Source organism: Quercus robur, chromosome 6 (assembly GCF_932294415.1).
Source record: "Quercus robur chromosome 6, dhQueRobu3.1, whole genome shotgun sequence".
Classification (NCBI taxonomy): domain Eukaryota; kingdom Viridiplantae; phylum Streptophyta; class Magnoliopsida; order Fagales; family Fagaceae; genus Quercus; species Quercus robur.
In genome coordinates, this window is record NC_065539.1 from 48,117,816 (window position 1) to 48,132,030 (window position 14,215).

The window sequence follows — 14,215 nt, forward strand, 5'->3', positions numbered from 1 at the left end:
CTTCAGAACCAACTTTCAAATCCCTGACTATGTTTCCATCCGTCTACCTTACGGGTCGGAGAAGTGTTACTATGAGGGGGTAGACGGTGTCGGAGTGTACGAGCAGGCGTTGAAGGCTGGACTTCGATTCCCGCTTTCTACACTTCATAGGGAACTCTTACAGTATCTGGGGTTGTCCGTCACCCAGATATCCCCTAACGCCTGGAGGGTTTTCATAGCCATGGAGATTCTTTACGGTGCAATGTCGAACGGGGAAAGGAAATTGACGGTCCGTGAATTTCTTCACTGTTACCGTCCAGACGAGATTTCCGGATCAAGGGGGATGTACAGTTTTGCTAGTCGGAGCTCCTTGTTGAAGGTGATTTTTGAGACCCCAGACTCAAATAGAGACTGGAAGAGTCGGTACTTCTTCCTGGAGGGTGACAGATGGATGAACCATCCAGGGGAGACGGAGTATGTCACGCCCCAAACCCGATACCCGGATTTGTGACCATGACCGGCATGCTAATATCAAGCCTAAACCTGATATTAACAAGAACCAACTTAACTTTTACAAAACTTTTCCAAAAGCTTCTCTTTTTTATTTTAGAATAATTTTCTTTTTTCTATACTTAAATGATATAACCTTTCACTTGACATTCAGAGCATCTACAATGTACTCCAAAGAATAACCTAATTCACCAATTGTTCAAATTTGGAATTTCACATAATACATCTCTTAATACTTTAAGGTATACACTTTCATTAGATCCTAAAATACACAATACTACAAAGCTAAACATCAATTTGCTAATTTAGGATCTATACATATAAACTAAAACCAGCTCCTTCCAAAACTCGACTAAGGCTCCCTCTGCTCCAAAATAAAACCTGCTAACTGAAAGAGTGGAAGGGGTGAGCTACACAGCTCAGTAAAGGTAAGATATATGAGAATTCAATAAGAATGCATGTAAATCAAATCATTCCATTCTATGAATATTCGAACAGGAGAACGTCTTTTCATGCATAGTATTTTATACTATTCATAATAATAGCTTATACACCCTTCATAGAAAATAATTGTTCTCCTTTTTCTTATCGGTTTAATATTACCAAAACCTTTCGGATTAAACTTCTTTCATTTTCTACAAAGTTGCCATATATATACTCTCATTACAGATAATTATTTTAACTTAAATCAGATAATCGGCAACTTTGTATTAAGCTAGAAACATCTTGACTAATAGGAAAACTTTTCTTTATAAACCTCTTTCCAAAAATATTATAACTTTCATAGTCATGAAACTTAACATTTCATAAAGAACAGGTATCTGATAACTTTTAAACATAACTTGTACTTTCATCAGAAACTTTACCTTTATAGCATAACAGAACTTCAGAAACTTTTATCTTTAATGAACAGCTTTTCTTTTCATTAGAAACTTCTTCTTGCCATGAGAGTTTTCACTTTTCACAATGCATTTAAACAAAATAATTCTCTCATGATTAATAACATAACATAGCTGTTCATAAATAACTTATTGGTTAGCCCATATCTGATAAGTCTGTACTTATTTGGGAGGCTTCTAGCACCACGGTGCTAGGCATCCAGCATTCCCCACAATGCCAGGTATTCCCGGGATCACATCATCATAATACATATCTTCCAACCATGGGGGTAGGTTGGCTTCCCCCACAAGTTGGCCGTAACCAACAAGGGGCGGGTACAGCAGAGCCAGTCCCACTTAATGGCCAAATCATATAACATTTTCCATGGAAAGCTAGTAATTAACCCCTACTAGCAGAGTTCAGATCACCAGAGGACATAACCCGAAAACATTTTATACTTTACATCATACTGCAATTTCTTATTTTGCATAACATTTCATAATAATAGAATTTCCATTCTTTTCTTTAAACATCATGTTCGTGGAATCAGTAATAGCATCAATATGCTTAAATCATATACATAGAGTTTCGAAAGCTCACGAACATATCTTTGTCAGAATAATGATTATATGCCATATCTCTATTCAAAAACATTTTAATGCATAATATACTTTAAAATAATCTTATGACTTACCAAATGCTCATATAACTTATCCCTTACCTGAAAGCAGAGGAACCGAGAGCCTAAAGTCGAAGGAGCTTAGACTTGGATACTGGTAACACCTAAACCATAATTCAAAGCTTATTACTATCCATAATTCCTTGTCATAGACGTACACATTCATCTCAAAGCCTATCTCTTAGAATCAAGGAAATCCTAATTCCCATAACATAAAGTTCCCCCAAACATATGATACAATCATCAAACACATTTGCAGTCAAACCATAGAGAAACCAATCTATAAAATTTATATATGCTTCAAACATACCAAAAGATGAGCTTATTAAATTATAGCTCAAAATATACACCCTAACTCGAGAATTAAATCCACAAAGTCGGGTGTAGCATATGTTGTTCACTGCTCATTCCAGCAGCATATGCTCTGTTTTTTAAAATACAAACGGGCTGTCCAAAGACATCCAATTGCCATGAAATTTTACAGAACTATTCCCCTGTATGTCCAGTATATACCATAAAAATTTCGGAGTTAAAGAATAAAACCATGATTTACTAAAAATCACACAATACGGCATACTCAAATCTGTCCTGTCAAAAATTCATGCAACTTAGAAATTAAACCATTATTTTTGTATTAATCCAAATGCTGTGAGACCAATTCAATAACAACCATAAGTGTCTTAGGTTTCATAGGAATTATCCCTAGCATCCAAATTCACTATATACAATTTAATACATAATTTAACATACACAAACACAGAATCTGTCACAGTGACAGCTTTGCAACGTTTTTCTCGTAAATTCACAAACAATTATCAAAGAATGGTATTTTCATATGGGGATTTTTATACACTCATAAGACACGTTATAAAACACTTAAACGCAGTCATTTAACCATTTAGAGCAAAATAAGCACAACCAAAAATCCCAGCAGCAGCATCAACAATACTCATCCTAACTTTTTCTTACTTCCTTAATCATACAAAATCATTAATTAATAAAAACCCTAATCTACCTTCAACAAATCATCAACACAACTTCAAAGCTTCTTAAAACAGCATATATATATATATAGACTTACAAGCTTTCCAATTTTACAAACCACAAAACCAACTTCTTAAGATTCCATGAAGAAATTATGGATTCTAAGGTGAGAGTAGCTAGACCCTTACCAAATTTCTGATTCCAAGGAGAAATAGAATCACTCTTGCGTGGAAGAATTTCCCCATTTCCTAGTGGCTGGACCCAAAATTATGAGAGGTGGAGAGCTTGAGAGAATTTTCTTTCTTTTGGGTTTAGGACCCGTGGGAATGAAAGGGAGAGAAGAGTTGAGAGAATTTTCTTTCTTTTGGTGTGTGAACCCTTGGACTCAAGGGAGCTTCCTAGCACTTTCCTTGAGACAAAAGAGAGAAAAGTGAGGTGCAAATTTCTGATTTGCATTGATCCGTGGGAAATGGGAGCAAAAGAGTTTCTTGAGTCTTCTTTCTTTGAGAAAGTCAAAGAAGAGATAAAGGTGCAACCAATAAGAACAAAGAAGGAATAAAACAAAGAAGTAAAGCAAGAATGACCAAGGGAAATTTCTGGTGCAGCCAAGAAGTCCAACAAAATATCTTGGGTGATTCACGTGTATTGCTAGGAAAGAAAGGATAACTTACCTTTTCAACTTTTAGTATTTATACATTTCACCCTCCCATAGTTCTACATTCTAGAAATGCCCAAATAACAAAATAACTTTGCATATAAACCCTTACATTTATACACTTAATTAAACACCAACAATTATATATCAAATAACTTAAACCACTTAATATAATTTTGTACATACTTAGTATATATTTAAAATACCGATAGCAATTCAGTTATGTATAATCTTTACAATTCTTATTCAATGGCATTATAAAATAATATGTTTATTAAATACTCTTATATTAATTTTTGTAAGTAAGTGGCTTAAAATATTAATAATACTTAACCACTTAAACACATAGTTTAATTATAAAAATTGGGTCGGGGTGTTACAGAGTACATGCCCGTCGACACAACTTGGGCAGTAATAAATCAGACACGTATGCATCCGTCTTAATTTTATACTGCTATTCATATCCGTCCATTTTTATGTCTATATCTTGATCACCTTTCTCCGCAGGTAGACGGCGCCCACAAGTCAGCCTTGAGGAGTTTAGTTTCCTTGAAAAGATTTGCAGGAAAACTACACCGGAGGAAAGGACTTGGGCTAAGTTGGTGAACCCAAGGACCATACATTGGTACTGTGACGGTCCTGAGCCCACCCAAGAAGCAATTAGATACGACGAACGAGTTCATAAACGTAAGCCCGTCAACTTTACTTTGTCATCTAACTGCCCTTACGTAGTTTTAATTTCATCCGTCATTATTTGCAGAGATGGATGACGCAAAAAGGAGAGCTTTGATCAAATCCCAAGCCGTCAAGAAGAGGGAATCCGGCGAGGTGGTTCCTAAGGTGTCGGCTTCGGCACCTAAGAGGAAACCAACATCAAAATCTGACCGTCCGTTTAAGCAACCAAAAGTCTCACTTGAGCCCGTGGTTGGTTTGATGGCAGAGGGTGTCAAGACCGTCACCCCAGCTAAGAAGGGGACGGGTAAAGGACTGATGACGGCCCCAGAGGGTAAGCAAGAGAGACCTCCTTCCCTTCTCCGTGATGACTCCAAGTATGCGTTGGAGAAGCTGTCGTCCATCATCACGGCAGAAGACTATGAAGACCTGGGAAACCATTCGACGGAGGCAATGGGGGAGACGGGCCTCTTTGCCGTCGCTCAGGTTGGTTATGTTTGTCAAATAAGTTTTTATTTTTCTTTCTTGTTGTTACTTACATTATGTGACGGTCTCTTTTCTATTTGCAGTCTTTGGTCATGATGAAGGGACTACTGGACCGGTGTCTCAACCGTGAGAGTACCTTGGACCGGGTACGCGCGAAGGCGGAGCAGACGGAGGAAGAGCTCGGACAACTTCATAAATGGAGGTCTAAGATGGAGAAGAAGCTGGAGCTTTCCGAGCAGGCGAGGAAGGAGCTGGAGGAGAAGACGGCCACTTTGCTGACGGCCATAGAGAATAAAGAGGCTGAGATCAAACAACTCAAAGAAGATCTCCGTCAGGCCAAAGTGGCAGCCGTCGAGGAGTATCGATGCTCGGAGTCCTGTTTGGGCGAGCTGTCAGACTCCTTCCTTCAAGGCTTCGATGATTCCCTCCGTCAAGTCAAAAACGCCTATCCAGAGCTGGATTTGACAATGGTGAAACTTGAGGACCAAGCCCAGACTTCTGCCCTCCCCGTCGCCTCCGAGAATACGGAGTACCTCTTTGGCGAAGACGCCGTTCAAGGAGACGGAGAGTCCGTCCCGTCGAAGGATGTCCAAGTCGCTGATCAGAAGAAGGATTAATCTCTTTGTAGTTTATTTCGAGAACCATCCGTCCTCTTGTTTATTTTTTATTTCTATTTATTTACATTTCAGAACTGTCCGTCTTCTTTAATTGTATTAAACACTTGCCTTTTGGGCTTTTGGCTTAATATTCATATATCCTTTCTATAATTGCTTGGTGTTTTGTTTAAAGGTCCGTCCTCTTTCCTGAGGAAGGGCTTGTGTGAGAATATTTTGTTTGTCCGTCCGTATTGAGGACTTATTTTTTTATTGAGCACTTACAATTGAGGATCCGTTCATTCTGTGGTGTTGTATGACACTTTTGAACGGACTTATAAAAATTAACGTTGCTAGTGGTCCGTCCACTTTGCGTACATGCTCTTTTATTATCCCTGTGGGATAGTCCGTCCACTGTGTGGAATTATGTTCACCTTAGTGATCCGTCCACTGTGGACTTGTGTGTAATCACCTTTGTGATCCGTCCATAGTGTATGTTTCATCACCTTAATGATCCGTCCACTGTGTGGAATTATGTTCAACTTAGTGATCCGTCCACTTTGTGGACATTTTTCATCACCTTAGTGGTCCGTCCACTGTGTGGAATTATGTTCAACTTAGTGATCCGTCCACTTTGTGGACATTTTTCATCACCTTAGTGGTCCGTCCACTCTGTGGACTTACTTCATCACTTAGTGATCCGTCCACTTGTGGACTTATATTTCATCACCTTAGTGATCCGCCCACTTTGTGGACTTATATTTCATCACCTTAGTGATCCGTCCACTTTGTGGACTTATATTTAATCGCCTTAGTGATCCGTCCACTTTGTGGACTTACGTTTCATCCCGTAGTGATCCGTCCACTTTGTGGACTTACGTTTCATCACCTTAGTGATCTGTCCACTTTGTGGACTTACGTTTCATCACCTAGTGATCCGTCCACTTGTGGACTTAGATTTCATCACCTTAGTGATCCGCCCACTTTGTGGACTTACGTTTCATCACCTTAGTGATCCGTCCACTTTGTGGACTTACATTTCATCACCTTAGTGATCCGTCCACTTTGTGGACTTACGTTTCATCACCTTAGTGATACGTCCACTTTGTGGAAGTGATAATCCTCGTAGGCTTACCCGTCCATCATGCGGACTTGATTCGGTATCCGTCCATCTTGTGGACCTCAAGTGATCATCCTTTTGAAGGATCCGTCCATCTTATGGACTTTATTTCGCATCCGCACATTTGGTGGAACTCAGTTACTTTGTGGGCAATTGTAACGGCATTCAAGTAGAAAATCAAAGTTGATAGAAATGTGTAAAGGAAAAGTGCCTGCCCCCCCGGGCTTAAAAAGGCACGACAAGATTGTAGCAAAAATAGTTAAACAGTTGATGGAAAAGTTAATAATGTCAAAAAGTCTTAAAAGAAAAACTGGTTGTCGTGTCGTTATCACTGGTAGTATTTCCTCAAGTGCTCAGCATTCCACGGATGCGGCAGCTTTTCTCCGTCTACTGTCTCCAGGTGGTATGTTCCCTTCCTTTTCCACGACGTAACTCTGTAAGGTCCTTCCCAGTTGGGGCCGAGTTTTCCCTGTGTAGGGTCTCTAGTTGCGCCCATGACTCTCCTGAGTACGAGGTCTCCTACTTGAAAGTTTCTGTGTCGGACCCGAGAGTTGAAATGTCTGGACATGCGATCCTGGTATCTAGCGATCCTTTGCTCTGCTGCTGACCTAGCCTCATCTATCAGGTCCAACTGTAGCCTCATGGATTCGTCATTCCTGCTCTCGTCATGGTTGTGAACCCTGTAGCTTGTGAGCCCAACTTCTGCTGGGATGACTGCCTCGCTCCCGTATGTTAGTCGAAATGGCGTCTCTCCTGTCGGAGTCCTCGCCGTTGTCCTGTATGCCCACAGTACGCTCGGCAATTCTTCTGGCCATATACCCTTTGCCCCCTCGAGCCGAGTCTTGATAATCTTTAATAGGGATCGGTTCGTGACTTCAACCTGGCCGTTAGCCTGAGGATGGGCGGGTGATGAGTAGTGGTTTTTTATTCCCAGCTGTGTGCAGAAATCTCGGAAGTGGCCGTTGTCGAACTGCCTCCCGTTATCTGAGACAAGAACTCTAGGAATACCAAACCTACATACGATGCTCCGCCAGACAAAGCTTCTAATGTTCTTTTCTGTGATGGTGGCCAAGGCTTCCGCTTCTACCCATTTTGTGAAGTAGTCAATACCCACTACCAAGAACTTTAGCTGCCTTATCGCTGTTGGGAAAGGTCCCATGATGTCTAGTCCCCACTGAGCGAACGGCCATGGAGCCGTTATAGGGGTTAGTTCTTCAGCTGGCTGTCCGATAAAATTGCTGAACCTCTGGCATTTGTCGCAGCTTTTAACGTAGGACTCGGCATCCTTCTGCATGGTTGGCCAGTAATACCCAGCTCGTACCAGTTTGTGCACTAACGACCGCGATCCAGAATGGTTCCCGCATATCCCTTCGTGTACTTCCCTCATCACGTAGTCTGCCTCTTCAGCCCCCAGGCATCTAAGATAGGGACGGGAGAAACCTCTTTTGTAAAGAATATCCTTTATTAAGACGAATCTTGCCGCTTGGACTTTTAGCTTTCTTGCTGCCTCCTTTTCTTCTGGCAGTAACCCGTCCCTTAAGTATGAAGTTATCTGTGTAGTCCAGTTTGTTTCAGAGCGTATCTCCTGCATGTTGTCGGGGTCTATTAGCGGAAAGATTTGAACAAAGGAGAGTACATTACCCGGTGCCGTCATATGTTCTGCTGAAGCGGCTTTGGCTAGCCGATCAGCGAGCTCATTTTCTCCCCTCGGGATCTGGCGGAACATTGCTTTTAGCCCGTCGACTCTCGCCCTTACATGATCTAGGTATCTCTTCAACCTTTCCCCTTTGCATTCATAATCTCCGTTTACTTGATTGGTCACGACTTGGGAGTCGCAATGCACGACCACACTTTCAGCTCCGGCAGCTTTGGCTAGGTCGAGTCCTGCTGCCACCGCTTCGTATTCTGCTTCATTGTTGGTAATGGGGAAGTCGAGACGGATCATACATTCAATCTCGTCTCCTTCCGGTGACAGCAATACTATGCCGGCTCCTCCAACTCGCTTATTGGATGATCCGTCGGTGTGGATGTTCCACTGGGGGGGTTCCTCTGCCCCCTTGTCCGCGTCCCGCGTAAACTCTGCTATGAAGTCGGCTATAGCTTGTCCTTTAATGGCCACACGTGGTTGGTATTTGATGTCAAACTCACTCAATTCTATTGCCCACAGCGTCAGTCGACCCGCGGCTTCAGGATTGCTCAGTGCCCTACGCAAGGGCTTGTCGGTCATGACGTTCACGGTATGGGCTTGGAAGTAGGGCTTGAGCTTGCGAGCCGCCGTGACCAATGCAAAAGCGAGTTTTTCCATAGGCTGGTATCTTTCTTCGGCACCGCGGAGCGCCCGGCTGGCGTAGTACACGTGCTTCTGTATCCTATCCTCTTCTCTGATCAAGGCTGCGCTGACGGCCGCTGGGGAGACAGCCAAATAGAGGAAGAGTTCTTCACCTGGTTGCGAGGGGCTCAGTAGAGGTGGTGAAGATAGATAGGCTTTTAACTCTTCGAAGGCTCGCTGACAATCGTCCGTCCACTGGAATGACTTTTTCAATGTTCGAAAGAAGGGTAAACACTTGTCCGTCGCTCTCGACACGAATCTATTCAATGCCGCTACCTTGCCGTTAAGGCTCTGTACTTCCTTCACGTTTCTCGGGGGGGCCATCTCCATTATGGCTCGGATTTTGTCCGGGTTAGCTTCAATCCCCCTTTGAGATACCATGAATCCTAGGAACTTGCCTGCCGTTACACCGAACGCGCACTTTCCTGGATTGAGTTTCATGTTGTAGAATCGGAGCGTGCTGAATGTTTCCTTGAGATCTTCCAAGTGGTCTTCCTCCTTCCGGCTCTTCACCAGCATATCGTCGACATAGACTTGGACATTCCTCCCGATTTGCTGTGCGAACATCTTGTTCATTAGTCTCTGGTATGTTGCCCCTACATTCTTCAGACCGAACGGCATTACTTTATAACAGAAGAGTCCTTGACTGGTTACAAACGAAGTCTTCTCCTGATCGCCCTCGTGCATGCGGATCTGGTTATAACCCGAGAAAGCATCCATGAAGCTTAGCAATTGGTGTTGAGCCGTCGAGTCTACTAGGATGTCGACCCTTGGAAGGGGATAGCTATCTTTGGGGCATGCTTTGTTAAGATCGGTGAAGTCCACGCACATCCGCCATTTGCCGCTCGTTTTCTTTACTATTACCACATTCGCTAGCCAATCGGGGTAGTAGACTTCCCTGATGAAGCTTGCCTCTTGGAGTTTGCGGACCTCTTCCGCTATTGCTTGATCTCGTTCCGGGGTGAATACTCTCTTCTTTTGTCGGATGGGTGGGAACGAGGGCAACACATTCAACTTGTGCACCATTACCGAAGGATCGATTCCTGGCATATCGTCATGGCTCCAGGCGAACACATCCTTATTGCTCCTCAAGAAAGCTACGAGCTCTTGACGGATTGCGGGTTTGGCAAGCGTTCCGATCCTGGTGGTTCGATCTGAATTGGAACTGTCGAGTACTATCTCCTCTAGTTTCTCAGTAGGTTCTGCCGTCGTTCGGCGTTCTTCTATGTTCAAGGCCTGGATCTGGTCTTCCACCTCCATCATAGCTACGTAGCATTCTCGTGCGGCGATTTGGCTTCCGCGTAGCTCTCCTACCCCATACTCCGTTGGGAACTTGATCATCAAGTGGTATGTAGATGTTGCCGCCTTCCACGAGTTGAGCGTGGGTCGTCCGATAATAGCGTTGTAGGCTGACGAGCAATCGACTACCAAGAATGTTACGTCCTTGGTGATTTGTTGGGGGTAGTCTCCTACCGTCACCGATAACGTGACGGCGCCCAAAGGGAATATCCTACTCCCCCCGAAACCAACGAGCGGGGCGTTTGTCGGTATTAGCTGCTCTCTATCGATCCTCATTTGTTGGAACGCCGGATAATACATGATGTCGGCCGAACTGCCGTTGTCGACCAACACCCGGTGGATGTTGTAATCGCCTGCCCGCAAGGTGACGACGAGGGCATCGTCGTGTGGATGGTGTAGGCGTCTTGCATCCTCTTCCGAGAACCCGATAATGGGGCCCTCCCGTTTTGCCATCTTTGGTACCGTGCCCGCCAACTGGACATTCTGTACCATCCGAAGGTACGTTTTGCGAGCCTTTTTTGACGACCCGGCCGCAGCTGTTCCCCCAATTATCATCCTTATGTCCCCTAATGGGGGCCTTGGTCGCTCGTTTTCTCGACGGGGGTGTTGTTCTTGTGGGGGTTGATCCATTCTTTCCTTGCTGACGAACTTCTTCAGCTTTCCTTGTCGGATGAGGGTTTCGATTTGTTGCTTCAAGTCGTAACAATCGGCAGTGTCGTGACCATGGTCACGGTGGAAGCGGCAATATTTGTCTCTGGACCTTTTGTTGGGATCACTCTTCAGCTTTCCCGGAAACGTCAAGGATCCTTCGTCCTTGATCTACATTAGGACTTGGTCTATCGGGGCGGACAACGGGGTGAAACTTGTGAACCTTCCACCCATGGGTTTTGGACGTCTCTCGTCCCTCCGATCTCCCATCCGTCCTTTTTTCCGCCCCTGGTCCGGTCGGGGATCTTCTTGTCTGTCTCTTTTCTTCGGTCTGTCTTCTCTTGCTAGTAGAGCGTCTTCAGCGTTCATATACTTGGTGGCCCTGTAAAGCACCTCTGACATTGTCTTTGGGTCGTTTTTGTATAGGGAGAACAAAAACTTACCCCCCTTCAGCCCGTTTGTGAATGCGGCCACCAATATCTTGTCGTCGGCTTCGTCGATCGAGAGCGCTTCTTTATTGAACCGTGATATGTAGGCCCGTAACGTCTCCTCCTCTCTCTGCTTGATATTCATCAGACAAGCCGTTGATTTCTTGTACCGATGTCCTCCGATGAAATGTGTAGTGAACTGCGCGCTCAGCTCCTTGAAGGTGCCGATGGAGTTTGGTGTTAGTCGGCTGAACCAAATCCTTGCCGCGCCCTTCAGGGTTGTAGGGAATGCCCTACACATAATTGCGTCTGCCACTCCCTGAAGGTGCATCAGGGTCTTGAAGGTCTCTAGGTGATCGAGAGGGTCCCTTATTCCGTCATAACTGTCCATACTCGGCATGCGGAACTTACTCGGCAGGGGGAAGGAATTGACGGACGCTGTAAATGGTGAGTCAGTCCGGTTGACAAGGTCGTCAAGGTCACTGGACACTCGCCCCTTGAGAGCGTTCATCAGCACTTCCATTTGTTCCTTCATCGCCTGCATCTCCGCGATGATGGGTTGTGGAGCTGTATCCGTCACTGAAGGGATGCTAGCGTCCCGTCGCACTTGTTTGCTCGGGGCGTTACTCTCCTGCGGTCCGTCATTATTTCTCCTTTCCGCACTGTTCCCTTCTTGATCTTCGGCCTGGCTATTCACCGCTGCACTCTTTTGATTCAGCTGCTCTACCAGGTCGTTGTTTTGCTTGGTGAGGCGCTCCACGGCTGCGGCGAGCGTCTTGACCTGTCTTTCAAGGGCAGTCATAGGGGCTTCTTCGTGTACGTCGTTTGTGGTTGCCATCGAGCGTGTGAGTACCATGTAACTCTTTTGTCTAGGAATGTTAGTTTCGTGCAGTTCCCACAGACGGCGCCAACTGATGACGTCGAAAACCGTCACCAATGGGTCACACCGTACTCGCGACTCGAATCGAACCTGCACGACGAAACAAACAAAAGAATCCTTCAGAGAAGCACCGGTGTGGTGCCGGCCGAAGGCTCTCCGACGGTCAAGTTAGAATTCCTTTGTTTTACTTAGTGCGTTAGAGAGGGTTCATAAAAGCATACCTCGGTTTCTGTGGGTATTACGCCTTTTTATAGTGATAAGGGGTTGACTTTCCCTTTTTGGTTTCCACATCTTTTCAATGTGGGACTCTATTCCCAATTCTTCCAAACGTGGTGAGCAAGGATTCCCATTTCCGGATCATGGGCCCTCGCTGCGTCAGCAGTGATGGGCCTTCAAAGCTGGGACCATACTTATGCAGGCCCAAGAGACCCAATCCGTCAGGCCCATTAAGGTAAGCCCATCATGCCCAATATTTTATCATCTTCAATTATTATTATTACTATTAGTAGAAGTAATAAAAATGGATATGTCAATTAAGGAAAGGAAGTAATAGAAAGTAAGATTTCAGATAAAATAAAATAAAGGAAAGAATACATGTGTCCGACTAACTAATTTGTTGAGGATCTATAGCTGACCCCAAAAAAATTGGGACCTGCGCTTTGTTGTTGTTGGATCAATCAAAGCAATCAGAGGAAGAAAAATAGAAATAATTCAGGAAAGAAACACTCTGACCGGAAAATGTGAGCACCCAATACAGTGGATGGAGTTGAATTTGATGACCAATACGGTGCTTTCATAGATTTTTAGGATTAGATGATAAATGCTATGCCTTAATCTTTTCAAAATGAATCATAATTAAGGAAAAAATTTCTTAATGGATTCTTGCTGCTTAGAACTATATGATTTTGCAATTTCCCCATTCATCTGATCTATGTGATTTCAACTTCTCATATCTAGTAGCAAGAAAAGGATTTTTTTTTTTTTTTTTTTTTTTTGGGGGGTATAAAAGCAATAATGAAAAAGATCACGACTATAGAAAGAGAAAGGATCAACGTTCTAGATGTACAAGGTACTCACAGAAAGGTAACAGAAGAACTTAGGCCACCAACAATGAAAATTATTGAACAAAAAATGCCAGAATCTTCCTAAATCAGATATTAGGGTTATCTACATTATCCGATTCCACTGTAAGCTATACCATGATGGTGGCATTTGCAAGCTATAGTTCATTGCTGAAATTTGATTAAAACAATTAATTACTAAAGTTAATATGGACAACCAGTTTTATTTCAAGGATAACTCTAACTGTATTTTGCTACTCTTAATTGATGGTTAAGGTTCATTTCTTTGTTTTCTTGTTAGAAACTTCATGAACTGCAGAATGGATTGCGGAATACCACCAAAGTAGAACAGGGTTGATGTTTCTGCTACAAGAAATTGATGACTTTATGACTGCTCCTGAGGCACAGCTAGAACAGGTATTCTCTGTTTTTTTTTAGGGTTCTTTGTGTCTATACATGAAGTAGTCTTTTTTCAATAAAGTTATTATTACCTACAAAAAAAAGAAGGTATTCTGCTCCGCTGTATCTCTGTCAGTGATTCTTAATTTGATATTCAACCATCATGTCTTATAATTATGATATCTCTACCATCATTATAACGTTTGCTCCAAAAGAACTATCTCCTAATTGCACTTGTACAAAATATTCAGTGGCTCAAAACTTCACAAAGTTATGTTCACATACACATGAATATATGTGCCTGAACAAAGTACAATTTTCATAGTTGTTAATTTGATTATAAAGACATTCAGATGGCTGATATACTGAGCTCTTTTATTACATTTGTGCAAAATTTTCTTTGCAGGGGAATGCTTGTTGGTTAAATATATGCCACATATTGCAGTATCTAACCTTCGAATGCAAGACTAGCATTTGAATTTGTAAAAGGGAAATGTACACTTGCATCCATCGCCATGTATCAGGTTGATGTTGATCATGTGCTGGTAACATTAGGGATTCATGCGTTTTCATGGAAAATTTTCTACTGGTCCCATATTGAGAAGGTGTCTATT

The 14,215-nt window shown here is 43.2% G+C and overlaps 1 protein-coding gene and 1 long non-coding RNA gene across 2 annotated transcripts; one reads left to right on the top strand and one right to left on the bottom strand.

Moving 5' to 3' along the window:
* Positions 1-616: 616 nt before the first annotated feature.
* On the bottom strand, positions 617-3,578 carry LOC126689175 (uncharacterized). Its single transcript, XR_007644440.1, has 3 exons — positions 3,220-3,578; positions 2,090-2,151; positions 617-877 (listed from the first exon to the last, which is right to left on the bottom strand). It is a non-coding gene; the product is annotated as an uncharacterized LOC126689175 (long non-coding RNA).
* A 966-nt stretch (positions 3,579-4,544) lies between these two features.
* On the top strand, positions 4,545-5,461 carry LOC126690299 (uncharacterized). The gene is made up of 2 exons (XM_050385413.1): positions 4,545-4,844; positions 4,928-5,461. The coding sequence occupies exons 1-2, from the start codon at positions 4,620-4,622 to the stop codon at positions 5,459-5,461; spliced, it is 759 nt and encodes a 252-aa protein (XP_050241370.1). The 5' UTR covers positions 4,545-4,619.
* Positions 5,462-14,215: the final 8,754 nt, after the last annotated feature.